This window comes from Pimephales promelas, chromosome 17, assembly GCF_988280905.1.
Source record: "Pimephales promelas chromosome 17, fPimPro1.hap1.1, whole genome shotgun sequence".
NCBI classification, from domain to species: domain Eukaryota; kingdom Metazoa; phylum Chordata; class Actinopteri; order Cypriniformes; family Leuciscidae; genus Pimephales; species Pimephales promelas.
This window is the reverse complement of record NC_142785.1, coordinates 549329-563706: the sequence shown is the minus strand read 5'-3', so window position 1 is coordinate 563706 and position 14378 is coordinate 549329. Positions and strand designations below refer to the sequence as shown.

At 39.7% G+C, this 14378-nt stretch overlaps 1 protein-coding gene across 4 annotated transcripts in view; it reads right to left on the bottom strand.

Moving 5' to 3' along the window:
* Positions 1 to 1219: 1219 nt before the first annotated feature.
* The window catches only part of myocd (myocardin), a 97010-nt gene continuing 83851 nt past the window's right edge, over positions 1220 to 14378 (bottom strand). The window contains exons 12-14 of one of the 4 annotated variants that reach the window (XM_089121732.1): positions 12249 to 12374; positions 11407 to 11461; positions 1220 to 2081 (exon numbers count right to left, since the gene is read on the bottom strand). In XM_089121732.1, coding sequence (XP_088977858.1) covers positions 1702 to 2081; positions 11407 to 11461; positions 12249 to 12374 — 561 coding nt within the window. In that variant the 3' untranslated portion in view covers positions 1220 to 1701. Of the gene's footprint in view, positions 2082 to 11406; positions 11465 to 12248; positions 12375 to 14378 lie in introns of all 4 variants that reach the window. The other 3 variants (XM_089121731.1, XM_089121735.1, XM_089121734.1) reach the window with 3 other exon arrangements.

Below are 14378 nucleotides of genomic sequence, written 5' to 3'. Positions count from 1 at the left end.
GTTTCAAAGGAATTTCTCATGAATACGTCAAATATGCCGATTGAAAGAAAAGGTTGAAATAAATACATCAAAAGAGAAGAAAACAACAACAACAAAGAGATAAAGTTCAAAATAACAGGTGACCGTAATAATAATAATAATCAGCATGCAACACAGACTTTGGGAAAGATGCTCGCGATATATAAAACAGTCTTTTTTTATAAAAAAAAAATAATAATAAAAATACACTTTTGACCAGAGAATAATTCTCCAGTGATTATGAAGAGTTGAGATTTATGTTTTCTGAATCTAAAGAGAAAATACTCTCACGTAAAGCGTTGAGTAAATCCAAAGGCTTGCGCTTCCTAAATAAATTAATGACTGATGATGATGATGAAGAAGGAACAGGAAACGATCTCAGAAAGCGTGACACGTACTACGGTAAGCTCAAGCTGTGAAGTGTGTATTCATATTTACAGTAGCACAGGTGATGTTATACTGGTGTGATGCATTAATGTGTGTGTTTACAGACGGACACGGACGTCCCAGTGGGGTTTAGGACGTCTTTCTGTTTCCAGTCATCAACACATCCTTACGCAGGAGAATCCAGAGGTTTTGACGGATTAATCATTCAAACACTGTTGATATCGGCCCGTTCCTGTGGACGTGTGTTTCTACGCGGAGTAACACAATAAGGCACTTGTCACCTTTTATCACTCAATGCTTTTTCTTTTGAGAAAGTTTGTCGCGATCACAAGTTAAATGATTAGTTGACTTCAGAATTAAAATGTCCTGATAATTTACTCTCCCTCACGTCATACAAGATGTTGGGCGGCGATATGGCAAAAATATCATATCACGATTTCTTTCAGAAAATCATGATTCACGATTTTATCACAATTCTCTTTCATGTTGGTTCAAACGAAGAAAGGTCACGCGTGTTCTTTTGGGACTTTGTCATTGCACGTTCTCTTCATAAACACTGGGTCAGTTTTTACGCCTAAGTCCCGCTTGACCTTTCACCCTGATGACGTAATGTGTGTCGCATCACAGCTCCTGCAAGACCAGCATTAGTGGTTAAAGTATATAAATGTGTATTTTGTTGTAAATGTCGCTGGTTTGTCTAGATCAGACTCTTATTCCTCGGCTGGATCGTGTCGAGACTTTGAAGCTGAAACTCACATCTGGACCTTCGACTTGTTGGACCCCATTGAAGACACTATATGGAGAAACCCTGGAGTGTGTTCCTCAAAAACCTTTATTTGTTTTCCACAGAAGAAATATCATTAAAGCTAATATCATTCTGAATGATACAAGGCATCCTTTATCTTATGCTTTTGAATTATCTGGCTGACATTACTATGTTCCCAGATGCTGAAAAAAACGGGTCCAAATTATCTATTATCCCCCAAGCAATAAGATTTTTAAATTCTTCTTCTAGTGTCGATTGATGGTCAGTGGGTTATCTTAAATTAGATGTATTTGCTTTGATTTATTGTTTGTATATGCCAACTTTGATTCTTTAAATTCTTGCCAAATCTGTGTGAGCTCACTGCAAACTACTTTCCCTACAGGGACAAATAAACACTTCTACTGCTAGAACATCTTGTATGATGTGGGGCACAGTAAATTATCAGGAGATCTTAATTCAGAAGAACTAATCCTTTAACATCTCAGAATTGTGAGATAAGTGTCGATGACTCCCGTTGGACTGGTTCCTCCTCACCAGTGATCGAGGTGCAGGTCCATGGCAGAGTTCAGGCTGATGTCGGTGACGTCCAGGAACTCGGTGTTAAAGATGTTCGGTCCGCTGAGAGGAAGAACGTTCTGGTTCTGGAAGGAGTTTGGCGGAGTCAGATCCAGCCACTCCATGGTTTCCCAAGGCGAGTCCGTGAAGGTCATCCCGAGTCCCTGAGTCTCCATCTTCCCGATCACAGGCGTGTCCATCATCAGTCTGTCGTTGAATCCTTCGCCTGCCTCGTCCGAGTGTGTGTCGGAGTGTGTGTCAGTGTGTGTTCGGCTCAGCAGTGCCTCCAGGTGGCTGTCTCCGGGCTCGTACGCACACATGTGACTGTAGTGCCGGTGCTGGAACTTCGGGGAAACTGTAAGGTGAGGCACAACTTTGGTTACAGGAGGCTCTTCTTTGGCGTTAGCTGGCATTTCTTTAAAAAGAAGGAGGAGGACATCACAGCACTAACTCAACACCGGCACAACATCTGAGTGTGTGAAACACTAACTCAACACCGACTCAACATCTGAGTGTGTGAAACACTAACTCAACACCATCACAACATCTGAGTGTGTAAAACACTAACTCAACACCGGTTCAACATCTGAGTGTGTGAAACAAAAAAGAGTGTGTGAACATCTGAGTGCAAAAAAAAAATAAAACGTAAGGGGTAACACTGTCGTTTTTTTCGGGTCGAAATTTTGAGTTTCAATATCTCAGCTCTGGAAGGGTCTAGAGCCTCCATTGTTGCACTCAGGTCTAAGTCTCATGGCCCTCTATCAGAATCCAGAGTTTTGAGAAGATTGGGGATACTTAATTTTTCGCCCAGAAAAAAAATGTAAGGGGTAACACTGTTGTTTTTTTTTCTGGTCGAAATTTAGATTTTCGATATCTCAGCTCTGGAAGGGTCTAGAGCCTCCATTGTTGCACTCAGGTCTAAGTCTCATGGCCCTCTATCAGAATCCAGAGTTTTGAGAAGATTGGGGATACTTAATTTTTCGCCCAGAAAAAAAATGTAAGGGGTAACACTGTTGTTTTTTTTTCTGGTCGAAATTTAGATTTTCGATATCTCAGCTCTGGAAGGGTCTAGAGCCTCCATTGTTGCACTCAGGTCTAAGTCTCATGGCCCTCTATCAGAATCCAGAGTTTTGAGAAGATTGGGGATACTTAATTTTTCGCCCAAAAAAAACGTAAGGGGTAACACTGTCGTTTTTTTTTCTGGTCGAAATTTTGAATTTCGATATCTCAGCTCTGGAAGGGTCTAGAGCCTCCATTGTTGCACTCAGGTCTAAGTCTCATGGCCCTCTATCAGAATCCAGAATTTTGAGAAGATTGGGGAAACTTAATTTTTCGCCCAAAAAACTAAAACGTAAGGGGTAACACTGTCATTTTTTTTTTCTGGTCGAAATTTTGATTTTCGGTATTTCAGCTCTGGAAGGGTCTAGAGCCTCCATTTTTGCACTCAGGTCTAAGTCTCATGGCCCTCTATCAGAATCCAGAGTTTTGAGAAGATTGGGGATACTTAATTTTTCGCCCCCCCCAAAAAAACGTAAGGGGTAACACTGTCGTTTTTTTTTCTGGTCGAAATTTTGATTTTCAATATCTCAGCTCTGGAAGGGTCTAGAGCCTCCATTGTTGCACTCAGGTCTAAGACTCATGGCCCTCTATCAGAATCCAGAGTTTTGAGAAGATTGGGGAAACTTAATTTTTCGCCCCCCCAAAAAAAAAACGTAAGGGGTAACACTGTCGTTTTTTTTTTCTGGTCGAAATTTTGATTTTCGATATCTCAGCTCTGGAAGGGTCTAGAGCCTCCATTGTTGCACTCAGGTCTAAGTCTCATGGCCCTCTATCAGAATCCAGAGTTTTGAGAAGATTGGGGAAACTTAAATTTTCGCCCAAAAAAAAAACCGTAAGGGGTAACACAGTCGTTTTTTTTGGGGGGGGTCAAAATTTAGATTTTCGATATCTCAGCTCTGGAAGGGTCTAGAGCCTCCATTTTTGCACTCAGATTTAAGTCTCATGGCCCTCTATGAGAATCCAGAGTTTTGAGAAGATTGGGGAAACTTAATTTTTCGCCAAAAAAAAAAAATGTAAGGGGTAACACTGTCGTTTTTTTTTCTGCTCGAAATTTAGATTTTCGATATCTCAGCTCTGGAAGGGTCTAGAGCCTCCATTGTTGCACTCAGGTCTAAGTCTCTTGGCCCTCTATCAGAATCCAGAGTTTTGAGAAGATTGGGGAAACTTAATTTTTCGCCCAAAAAAAAACACGTAAGGGGTAACACTGTCGTTTTTTTTTTTCGGGTCAAAATTTAGATTTTCGATATCTTAGCTCTGGAAGGGTCTAGAGCCTTCATTGTTGCACTCAGGTCTAAGTCTCTTGGCCCTCTATCATAATTCAGAGTTTTGAGAAGATTGGGGAAACTTAATTTTTCGCCCAAAAAAAAAAAAACGTAAGGGGTAACACTGTCGTTTTTTTTTCCTGGTCGAAATTTTGATTTTCAATATCTAAGCTCTGGAAGGGTCTAGAGCCTCCATTGTTGCACTCAGGTCTAAGTCTCTTGGCCCTCTATCATAATCCAGAGTTTTGAGAAGATTGGGGAAACTTAATTTTTCGCCCAAAAAAAAAACGTAAGGGGTAACACTGTCGTTTTTTTTTTTTGGTCGAAATTTTGATTTTCAATATCTAAGCTCTGGAAGGGTCTACAGCCTCCATTGTTGCACTCAGGTCTAAGTCTCATGGCCCTCTATCAGAATCCAGAGTTTTGAGAAGATTGGGGAAACTTAATTTTTCGCCCAGAAAAAAAATGTAAGTGGTAACACTGTTGTTTTTTTTTCTGGTCGAAATTTTGATTTTCGATATCTCAGCTCTGGAAGGGTCTAGAGCCTCCATTGTTGCACTCAGGTCTAAGTCTCATGGCCCTCTATCAGAATCCAGAGTTTTGAGAAGATTGGGGAAACTTAATTTTTCGCCCAAAAAAAAAAAAACGTAAGGGGTAACACTGTCGTTTTTTTTTTTCTGGTCAAAATTTAGATTTTCGATATCTCAGCTCTGGAAGGGTCTAGAGCCTCCATTGTTGCACTCAGGTCTAAGTCTCATGGCCCTCTATCATAATCCAGAGTTTTGAGAAGATTGGGGAAACTTAATTTTTCGCCCAAAAAAAACGTAAGGGGTAACACTGTCGTTTTTTTTTCTGGTCAAAATTTAGATTTTCGATATCTCAGCTCTGGAAGGGTCTAGAACCTCCATTGTTGCACTCAGGTCTAAGTCTCTTGGCCCTCTATCATTATCCAGAGTTTTGAGAAGATTGGGGAAATTTAATTTTTCGCCCAAAAAAAAACCGTAAGGGGTAACACTGTCGTTTTTTTTTCTGGTCGAAATTTTGATTTTCGGTATTTCAGCTCTGGAAGGGTCTACAGCCTCCATTGTTGCACTCAGGTCTAAGTCTCATGGCCCTCTATCAGAATCCAGAGTTTTGAGAAGATTGGGGAAACTTAATTTTTCGCCCTAAAAAAAAAACGTAAGGGGTAACACTGTCGTTTTTTTTTTCTGGTCGAAATTTTGAGTTTCGATATCTCAGCTCTGGAAGGGTCTAGAGCCTCCATTGTTGCACTCAGGTCTAAGTCTCATGGCCCTCTATCAGAATCCAGAGTTTTGAGAAGATTGGGGAAACTTAATTTTTTGCCCCCCAAAAAAAACGTAAGGGGTAACACTGTCGTTTTTTTTTTCTGGTCGAAATTTTGATTTTCGATATCTCAGCTCTGGAAGGGTCTAGAGCCTCCATTGTTGCACTCAGGTCTAAGTCTCATGGCCCTCTATCAGAATCCAGAGTTTTGAGAAGATTGGGGAAACTTAATTTTTCGCCCCCCCCCCAAAAAACGTAAGGGGTAACACTGTCGTTTTTTTTTCTGGTCGAAATTTTGATTTTCGATACCTCAGCTCTGGAAGGGTCTAGAGCCTCCATTGTTGCACTCAGGTCTAAGACTCATGGCCCTCTATCAGAATCCATAGTTTTGAGAAGATTGGGGAAACTTAATTTTTCGCCCCAAAAAAAAAAACCGTAAGGGGTAACACTGTCGTTTTTTTTTTTCTGGTCGAAATTTTGATTTTCGATATCTCAGCTCAGGAAGGGTCTAGAGCCTCCATTGTTGCACTCAGGTCTAAGTCTCATGGCCCTCTATCAGAATCCAGAGTTTTGAGAAGATTGGGGAAACTTAAATTTTCGCCCAAAAAAAAAACGTAAGGGGTAACACAGTCGTTTTTTTTTGGGGGGGGTCAAAATTTAGATTTTCGATATCTCAGCTCCGGAAGGGTCTAGAGCCTCCATTTTTGCACTCAGATCTAAGTCTCATGGCCCTCTATGAGAATCCAGAGTTTTGAGAAGATTGGGGAAACTTAATTTTTCGCCAAAAAAAAAAAAAATGTAAGGGGTAACACTGTCGTTTTTTTTTCTGCTCGAAATTTAGATTTTCGATATCTCAGCTCTGGAAGGGTCTAGAGCCTCCATTGTTGCACTCAGGTCTAAGTCTCTTGGCCCTCTATCAGAATCCAGAGTTTTGAGAAGATTGGGGAAACTTAATTTTTCGCCCAAAAAAAAAACGTAAGGGGTAACACGGTCGTTTTTTTGGGGGGGGTCAAAATTTAGATTTTCGATATCTCAGCTCTGGAAGGGTCTAGAGCCTCCATTTTTGCACTCAGATCTAAGTCTCTTGGCCCTCTATCAGAATCCAGAGTTTTGAGAAGATTGGGGAAACTTAATTTTTCGCCCAGAAAAAAAATGTAAGGGGTAACACTGTTGTTTTTTTTTCTGGTCGAAATTTTGATTTTCGATATCTCAGCTCTGGAAGGGTCTAGAGCCTCCATTGTTGCACTCATGTCTAAGTCTCATGGCCCTCTATCAGAATCCAGAGTTTTGAGAAGATTGGGGAAACTTAATTTTTCGCCCAAAAAAAAAAAAAACGTAAGGGGTAACACTGTCGTTTTTTTTTTCTGGTCAAAATTTAGATTTTCGATATCTCAGCTCTGGAAGGGTCTAGAGCCTCCATTGTTGCACTCAGGTCTAAGTCTCTTGGCCCTCTATCATAATCCAGAGTTTTGAGAAGATTGGGGAAACTTAATTTTTCGCCCAAAAAAAACGTAAAGGGTAACACTGTCGTTTTTTTTTTCTGGTCGAAATTTAGATTTTCGGTATTTCAGCTCTGGAAGGGTCTACAGCCTCCATTGTTGCACTCAGGTCTAAGTCTCATGGCCCTCTATCAGAATCCAGAGTTTTGAGAAGATTGGGGAAACTTAATTTTTCGCCCCCCCCAAAAAAAACGTAAGGGGTAACACTGTCGTTTTTTTTCTGGTCGAAATTTTGATTTTCGATACCTCAGCTCTGGAAGGGTCTAGAGCCTCCATTTTTGCACTCAGGTTTAAATCTCATGGCCCTCTATCAGAATCCAGAGTTTTGAGAAGATTGGGGAAACTTAATTTTTCGCCCCCCCAAAAAAAACGTAAGGGGTAACACTGTCGTTTTTTTTTCTGGTCGAAATTTTGATTTTCGATATCTCAGCTCTGGAAGGGTCTAGAGCCTCCATTGTTGCACTCAGGTCTAAGACTCATGGCCCTCTATCAGAATCCAGAGTTTTGAGAAGATTGGGGAAACTTAATTTTTCGCCCCAAAAAAAAAAAACGTAAGGGGTAACACTGTCGTTTTTTTTTCTGGTCGAAATTTTGATTTTCGATATCTCAGCTCTGGAAGGGTCTAGAGCCTCCATTGTTGCACTCAGGTCTAAGTCTCATGGCCCTCTATCAGAATCCAGAGTTTTGAGAAGATTGGGGAAACTTAATTTTTCGCCCAAAAAAAAACGTAAGGGGTAACACAGTCGTTTTTTTTGGGGGGGGTCAAAATTTAGATTTTCGATATCTCAGCTCTGGAAGGGTCTAGAGCCTCCATTTTTGCACTCAGATCTAAGTCTCTTGGCCCTCTATCATAATCCAGAGTTTTGAGAAGATTGGGGAAACTTAATTTTTCGCCCTAAAAAAAAAACGTAAGGGGTAACACTGTCGTTTTTTTTTTCTGGTCGAAATTTTGAGTTTCGATATCTCAGCTCTGGAAGGGTCTAGAGCCTCCATTGTTGCACTCAGGTCTAAGTCTCATGGCCCTCTATCAGAATCCAGAGTTTTGAGAAGATTGGGGAAACTTAATTTTTCGCCCCCCAAAAAAAACGTAAGGGGTAACACTGTCGTTTTTTTTTTTCTGGTCGAAATTTTGATTTTCGATATCTCAGCTCTGGAAGGGTCTAGAGCCTCCATTGTTGCACTCAGGTCTAAGTCTCATGGCCCTCTATCAGAATCCAGAGTTTTGAGAAGATTGGGGAAACTTAATTTTTCGCCCCCCCCCAAAAAAAACGTAAGGGGTAACACTGTCGTTTTTTTTTTTCTGGTCGAAATTTTGATTTTCGATATCTCAGCTCTGGAAGGGTCTAGAGCCTCCATTGTTGCACTCAGGTCTAAGTCTCATGGCCCTCTATCATAATCCAGAGTTTTGAGAAGATTGGGGAAACTTAATTTTTCGCCCAAAAAAAAAACGTAAGGGGTACCACTGTCGTTTTTTTTTCTGGTCGAAATTTTGAGTTTCGATATCTCAGCTCTGGAAGGGTCTAGAGCCTCCATTGTTGCACTCAGGTCTAAGTCTCATGGCCCTCTATCAGAATCCAGAGTTTTGAGAAGATTGGGGAAACTTAATTTTTCGCCCCCCAAAAAAAACGTAAGGGGTAACACTGTCGTTTTTTTTTTTTCTGGTCGAAATTTTGATTTTCGATATCTCAGCTCTGGAAGGGTCTAGAGCCTCCATTGTTGCACTCAGGTCTAAGTCTCATGGCCCTCTATCAGAATCCAGAGTTTTGAGAAGATTGGGGAAACTTAATTTTTCGCCCCCCCCCAAAAAAAACGTAAGGGGTAACACTGTCGTTTTTTTTTTTCTGGTCGAAATTTTGATTTTCGATATCTCAGCTCTGGAAGGGTCTAGAGCCTCCATTGTTGCACTCAGGTCTAAGTCTCATGGCCCTCTATCAGAATCCAGAGTTTTGAGAAGATTGGGGAAACTTAAATTTTCGCCCAAAAAAATAACGTAAGGGGTAACACAGTCGTTTTTTTGGGGGGCGGTCAAAATTTAGATTTTCGATATCTCAGCTCTGGAAGGGTCTAGAGCCTCCATTTTTGCACTCAGATCTAAGTCTCATGGCCCTCTATCAGAATCCAGAGTTTTGAGAAGATTGGGGAAACTTAATTTTTCGCCAAAAAAAAAAAAACGTAAGGGGTAACACTGTCGTTTTTTTTTCTGCTCGAAATTTAGATTTTCGATATCTCAGCTCTGGAAGGGTCTAGAGCCTCCATTTTTGCACTCAGGTCTAAGTCTCTTGGCCCTCTATCATAATCCAGAGTTTTGAGAAGATTGGGGAAACTTAATTTTTCGCCCAAAAAAAAACGTAAGGGGTAACACTGTCGTTTTTTTTTTCTGGTCAAAATTTAGATTTTCGATATCTCAGCTCTGGAAGGGTCTAGAACCTCCATTGTTGCACTCAGGTCTAAGTCTCTTGGCCCTCTATCATAATTCAGAGTTTTGAGAAGATTGGGGAAACTTAATTTTTCGCCCAAAAAAAAAAAAATGTAAGGGGTAACACTGTCGTTTTTTTTTTCTGGTCGAAATTTTGATTTTCAATATCTAAGCTCTGGAAGGGTCTAGAGCCTCCATTGTTGCACTCAGGTCTAAGTCTCTTGGCCCTCTATCATAATCCAGAGTTTTGAGAAGATTGGGGAAACTAAATTTTTCGCCCAAAAAAAAAAACGTAAGGGGTAACACTGTCGTTTTTTTTTTTCTGGTCGAAAATTTGATTTTCAATATCTAAGCTCTGGAAGGGTCTACAGTCTCCATTGTTGCACTCAGGTCTAAGTCTCATGGCCCTCTATCAGAATCCAGAGTTTTGAGAAGATTGGGGGAATTTAATTTTTCGCCCCAAAAAAAAAAAACGTAAGGGGTAACACTGTCGTTTTTTTTTTCTGGTCGAAATTTAGATTTTCGATATCTCAGCTCTGGAAGAGTCTACAGCCTCCATTGTTGCACTCAGGTCTAAGTCTCTTGGCCCTCTATCATAATCCAGAGTTTTGAGAAGATTGGGGAAACTTAATTTTTCGCCCAAAAAAAAAAAACGTAAGGGGTAACACTGTCGTTTTTTTTTTTTCGGGTCAAAATTTAGATTTTCGATATCTCAGCTCTGGAAGAGTCTACAGCCTCCATTGTTGCACTCAGGTCTAAGTCTCTTGGCCCTCTATCATTATCCAGAGTTTTGAGAAGATTGGGGAAATTTAATTTTTCGCCCAAAAAAAAACCGTAAGGGGTAACACTGTCGTTTTTTTTTTCTGGTCGAAATTTTGATTTTCGGTATTTCAGCTCTGGAAGGGTCTACAGCCTCCATTGTTGCACTCAGGTCTAAGTCTCATGGCCCTCTATCAGAATCCAGAGTTTTGAGAAGATTGGGGAAACTTAATTTTTCGCCCTAAAAAAAAAACGTAAGGGGTAACACTGTCGTTTTTTTTTTCTGGTCGAAATTTTGAGTTTCGATATCTCAGCTCTGGAAGGGTCTAGAGCCTCCATTGTTGCACTCAGGTCTAAGTCTCATGGCCCTCTATCATAATCCAGAGTTTGAGAAGATTGGGGAAACTAAATTTTTCGCCCAAAAAAAAAACGTAAGCGGTAACACTGTCGTTTTTTTTTTCTGGTCGAAAATTTGATTTTCAATATCTAAGCTCTGGAAGGGTCTACAGTCTCCATTGTTGCACTCAGGTCTAAGTCTCATGGCCCTCTATCAGAATCCAGAGTTTTGAGAAGATTGGGGGAATTTAATTTTTCGCCCCAAAAAAAAAAACGTAAGGGGTAACACTGTCGTTTTTTTTTCTGGTCGAAATTTAGATTTTCGATATCTCAGCTCTGGAAGAGTCTACAGCCTCCATTGTTGCACTCAGGTCTAAGTCTCTTGGCCCTCTATCATAATCCAGAGTTTTGAGAAGATTGGGGAAACTTAATTTTTCGCCCAAAAAAAAAAAAAACGTAAGGGGTAACACTGTCGTTTTTTTTTCTGGTCGAAATTTAGATTTTCGATATCTCAGCTCTGGAAGGGTCTAGAGCCTCCATTGTTGCACTCAGGTCTAAGTCTCTTGGCCCTCTATCATAATCCAGAGTTTTGAGAAGATTGGGGAAACTTAATTTTTCGCCCAAAAAAAAAAACGTAAGGGGTAACACTGTCGTTTTTTTTTTTTCGGGTCAAAATTTAGATTTTCGATTTCACAGCTCTGGAAGGGTCTACAGTCTCCGTTGTTGCACTCAGGTCTAAGGAAAACACTAACTCAACACCGTCACAACATCTGAGTGTGTGAAACACTAACTCAACACCGACTCAACATCTGAGTGTGTGAAACACTAACTAAACACCGTCACAACATCTGAGTGTGTGAAACACTAACTCAACACCGTCACAACATCTGAGTGTGTGAAACACTAACTCAACACCGTCACAACATCTGAGTGTGTGAAACACTAACTAAACACCGTCACAACATCTGAGTGTGTGAAACACTAACTCAACACGACTCAACATCTGAGTGTGTGAAACACTAACTCAACACCGTCACAACATCTGAGTGTGTGAATGAGACTGACCTCCACTCTCGATGAGGACATCCAGGATCTCGTCCATCTGCTGGCTGCGCACCATCTGCTGCAACACACACACACCGGCTCAGTGATCCACACTTCCAAAAGTATAGAAAGTTAATTTAATTGAATTTTTCTGCCTCACAATTTTAATTATCTCTAAATTTGCAAATAAAGTCAGGATTTAGAGAAATAAAGTCAGAATTACAAGAAATAAAGCCAGAAAGTCAGGATTTAGAGTAATGTTTAAACTCAGAAATATGAGAAATAAAGGCAAAATACTAAATATAAACTTAGAATTTTGAGATAAAAAGTTAAATTAAAAAAAAAATCTGTGGTGGAAAAGGCTTCCATACGGTTTTGAGAACATTACATATATGAACAGGTTTTTTTGTTAAGTGTTGTTACACTAGCAGATGTTTGTGACAGAAATCACTCAAGTACAGCAGGGTTTATATCCACGCGTGCCGTGTTTTCAGTGTCTCGGTTTATTGTGTGTTTGGGAAAGTTTGGTTTCACTCCATCTACACATTCACATAACTGCATTCTTGTGTTAATAATCCTCCAAAATAAAAATAAATAAAAATACTAGTGCTGGCCAACGATTAATCGCATCCTAAATAAAAGTTTGTTTACATAAAATGTGTGTACTGTGTATAATTATTTTGTATATATAAATACACACACATGCATGTACATATTTAAGAAAAATGTGTTATTTACAAAGTATTTATTTATATATAATATAAATTGTATATAAACACAGTATATACACATGTGAGTATATACACGTGTAACTTGTGTGTGAGGACAGCAGCGAGACAGAAGCCAAGGACGAGCTGCTTTACCTGTTTCACAGCCTCCTCATAACACGGGGGTTTACTGAGGGACACAGGACAGTCTGAGCTACAGAAGACAGAGCTGGATGTGGGAGACTGGGGCTCGAGGTGCCGGGGAGAGTGAGATCGAGCCTCCTACATGAGGAGACAAGCGTTACTCAGGGGCGAGAGGGACACGAGACGCTGTGTGTGTGTGTGGGAATCAGGCATATGATACTCCTCAGGAGGAAGGTGTAAACTCTGACCCAATGAAAATCAGAAAATCAGAATCTTGACCAATTCAAAGATGTGCATCAACATTGCTCAACTATCTTTAACCCTCTGGTGCTCTTCGCGAGTCAGTCAAAATTGACAGAATTTTTTATATATTTTTTATTTCAATAAAGGGAATGTACTATATTTTAGTTTGATAATGTTTTTTGTTTAATATTTTTTATTTTTAGGGGATTTTAGGGCTCTAAATTATATTTACGCTGTATTTATAATACATTTATTCACTTTTTGAGCTGAAATTACATTTCCAGCTTAAATTGTAAATCTTGAACGCTTTAGAGCAAGGGTCTCAAACTCAAATTAACTGGGGGCCGCTGGAGATGGGTCAGGCCGGGCCGCATCAAGTATTCCAAAAAAAAAAAATGTATTTAAGTATTCCAAAAATGGAGCACAACTGTTCCATTCTTCTCAATCTTTATTATTAACGTTTCTTCTGAACTGTTCCTCTGAATTTGATCATTCCTTTCTGTACATGATTGGTTCTTCATGAGCTGTCCTTCTGACAGTTGAAGTTAATTTTACAAACGTTCTTTGTCTTTTTCTTATACACAACATCTTTGTGATAGTCATATTTGCTTTTTATTTTCTTTATACAACACTATTATATTGAATGTTTTTTTTTCTTTTTTCAGAAGGCATTTTTTTTTATTATACTTAGAAAAACAATTGTTGCTTTTGAAATACAAATAATTCTTTCTACACAAGTATAGTGTCTCAGGCAAATTACTGACTTTGCACATATCAAAGCAAACCTTCTTATCAACCTGTTGGATCAAAGTTCAGTTCACAAATTTTAAAATGAACTAGTTCAGTTCATATTTCATACTTCAAAAAATTAACTAGTTCATATTTCTTTTTTTCCATATGTTGCCTGGAGCTTCTTTTTTATTAGTAGGCTATTATTATTGCCACAGCCCATATACAACCACAGATAATAATTATTTTGTCGACGGGCAGAGTTTGCACAGACATGTAAGATTTTCCCATCCTCACCGACCTCATAAAACCCTTTTAAATGATCTTACGACGCCTCCTCGCTCCTCGGTTCACAGACACTAGAATGAACGAGTTCACTGTAACGTTCATCAGGCAGTGATACAGTAGGCTACGTTCAGTTCACGTTCACCCAAAATATGAACAAGTTCATGAACGCATTCAGACACAACACATATTACAAGCTCAAAATTATTATTCTCACATTGTTTTAGAGCAGGGATATCCAACATACGGCGGGCCACACTCATATTAAACTTTAATGTCAAGTGGAGGGCCACAAAATATCACCCCGCTGGCCGCAAGTTTGAGACCTCTGGTCTAGAGCCTCCATTTTTGAACTCAAGTCTAAGTCCCATGGCACTCTATCAGAATCCAGAGTTTTGAGAAGATTGGGGATACTTAATTTTTCGCCCGAAAAAAAACAAAAAAAACCGAAAGGGGTACCACTGTCGTTTTTTTTTTTGGGTCGACATTTTGAGTTTCGATATCTCAGCTCTGGAAGGGTCTAGAGCCTCCATTTTTGCACTCAGGTTTAAGTCTCATGGCCCTCTATCAGAATCCAGAGTTTTGAGAAGATTGGAGACACTTCATTTTTCGCCCAAAAAAAAAAAAACGTAAGGGGTACCACTGTCGTTTTTTTTTCTGGTCAAAATTTAGATTTTCGATATCTCAGCTCTGGAAGGGTCTAGAGCCTCCATTGTTGCACTCAGGTTTAAGTCTCATGGCCCTCTGTCAGAATCCAGAGTTTTGAGAAGATTGGAGAAACTTAATTTTTCGCCCGAAAAAAAAAAAAAACACGAAAGGGGTACCACTGTCGTTTTTTTTTTTTGGGTCGAATTTTTGAGTTTCGATATCTCAGCTCTGGAAGGG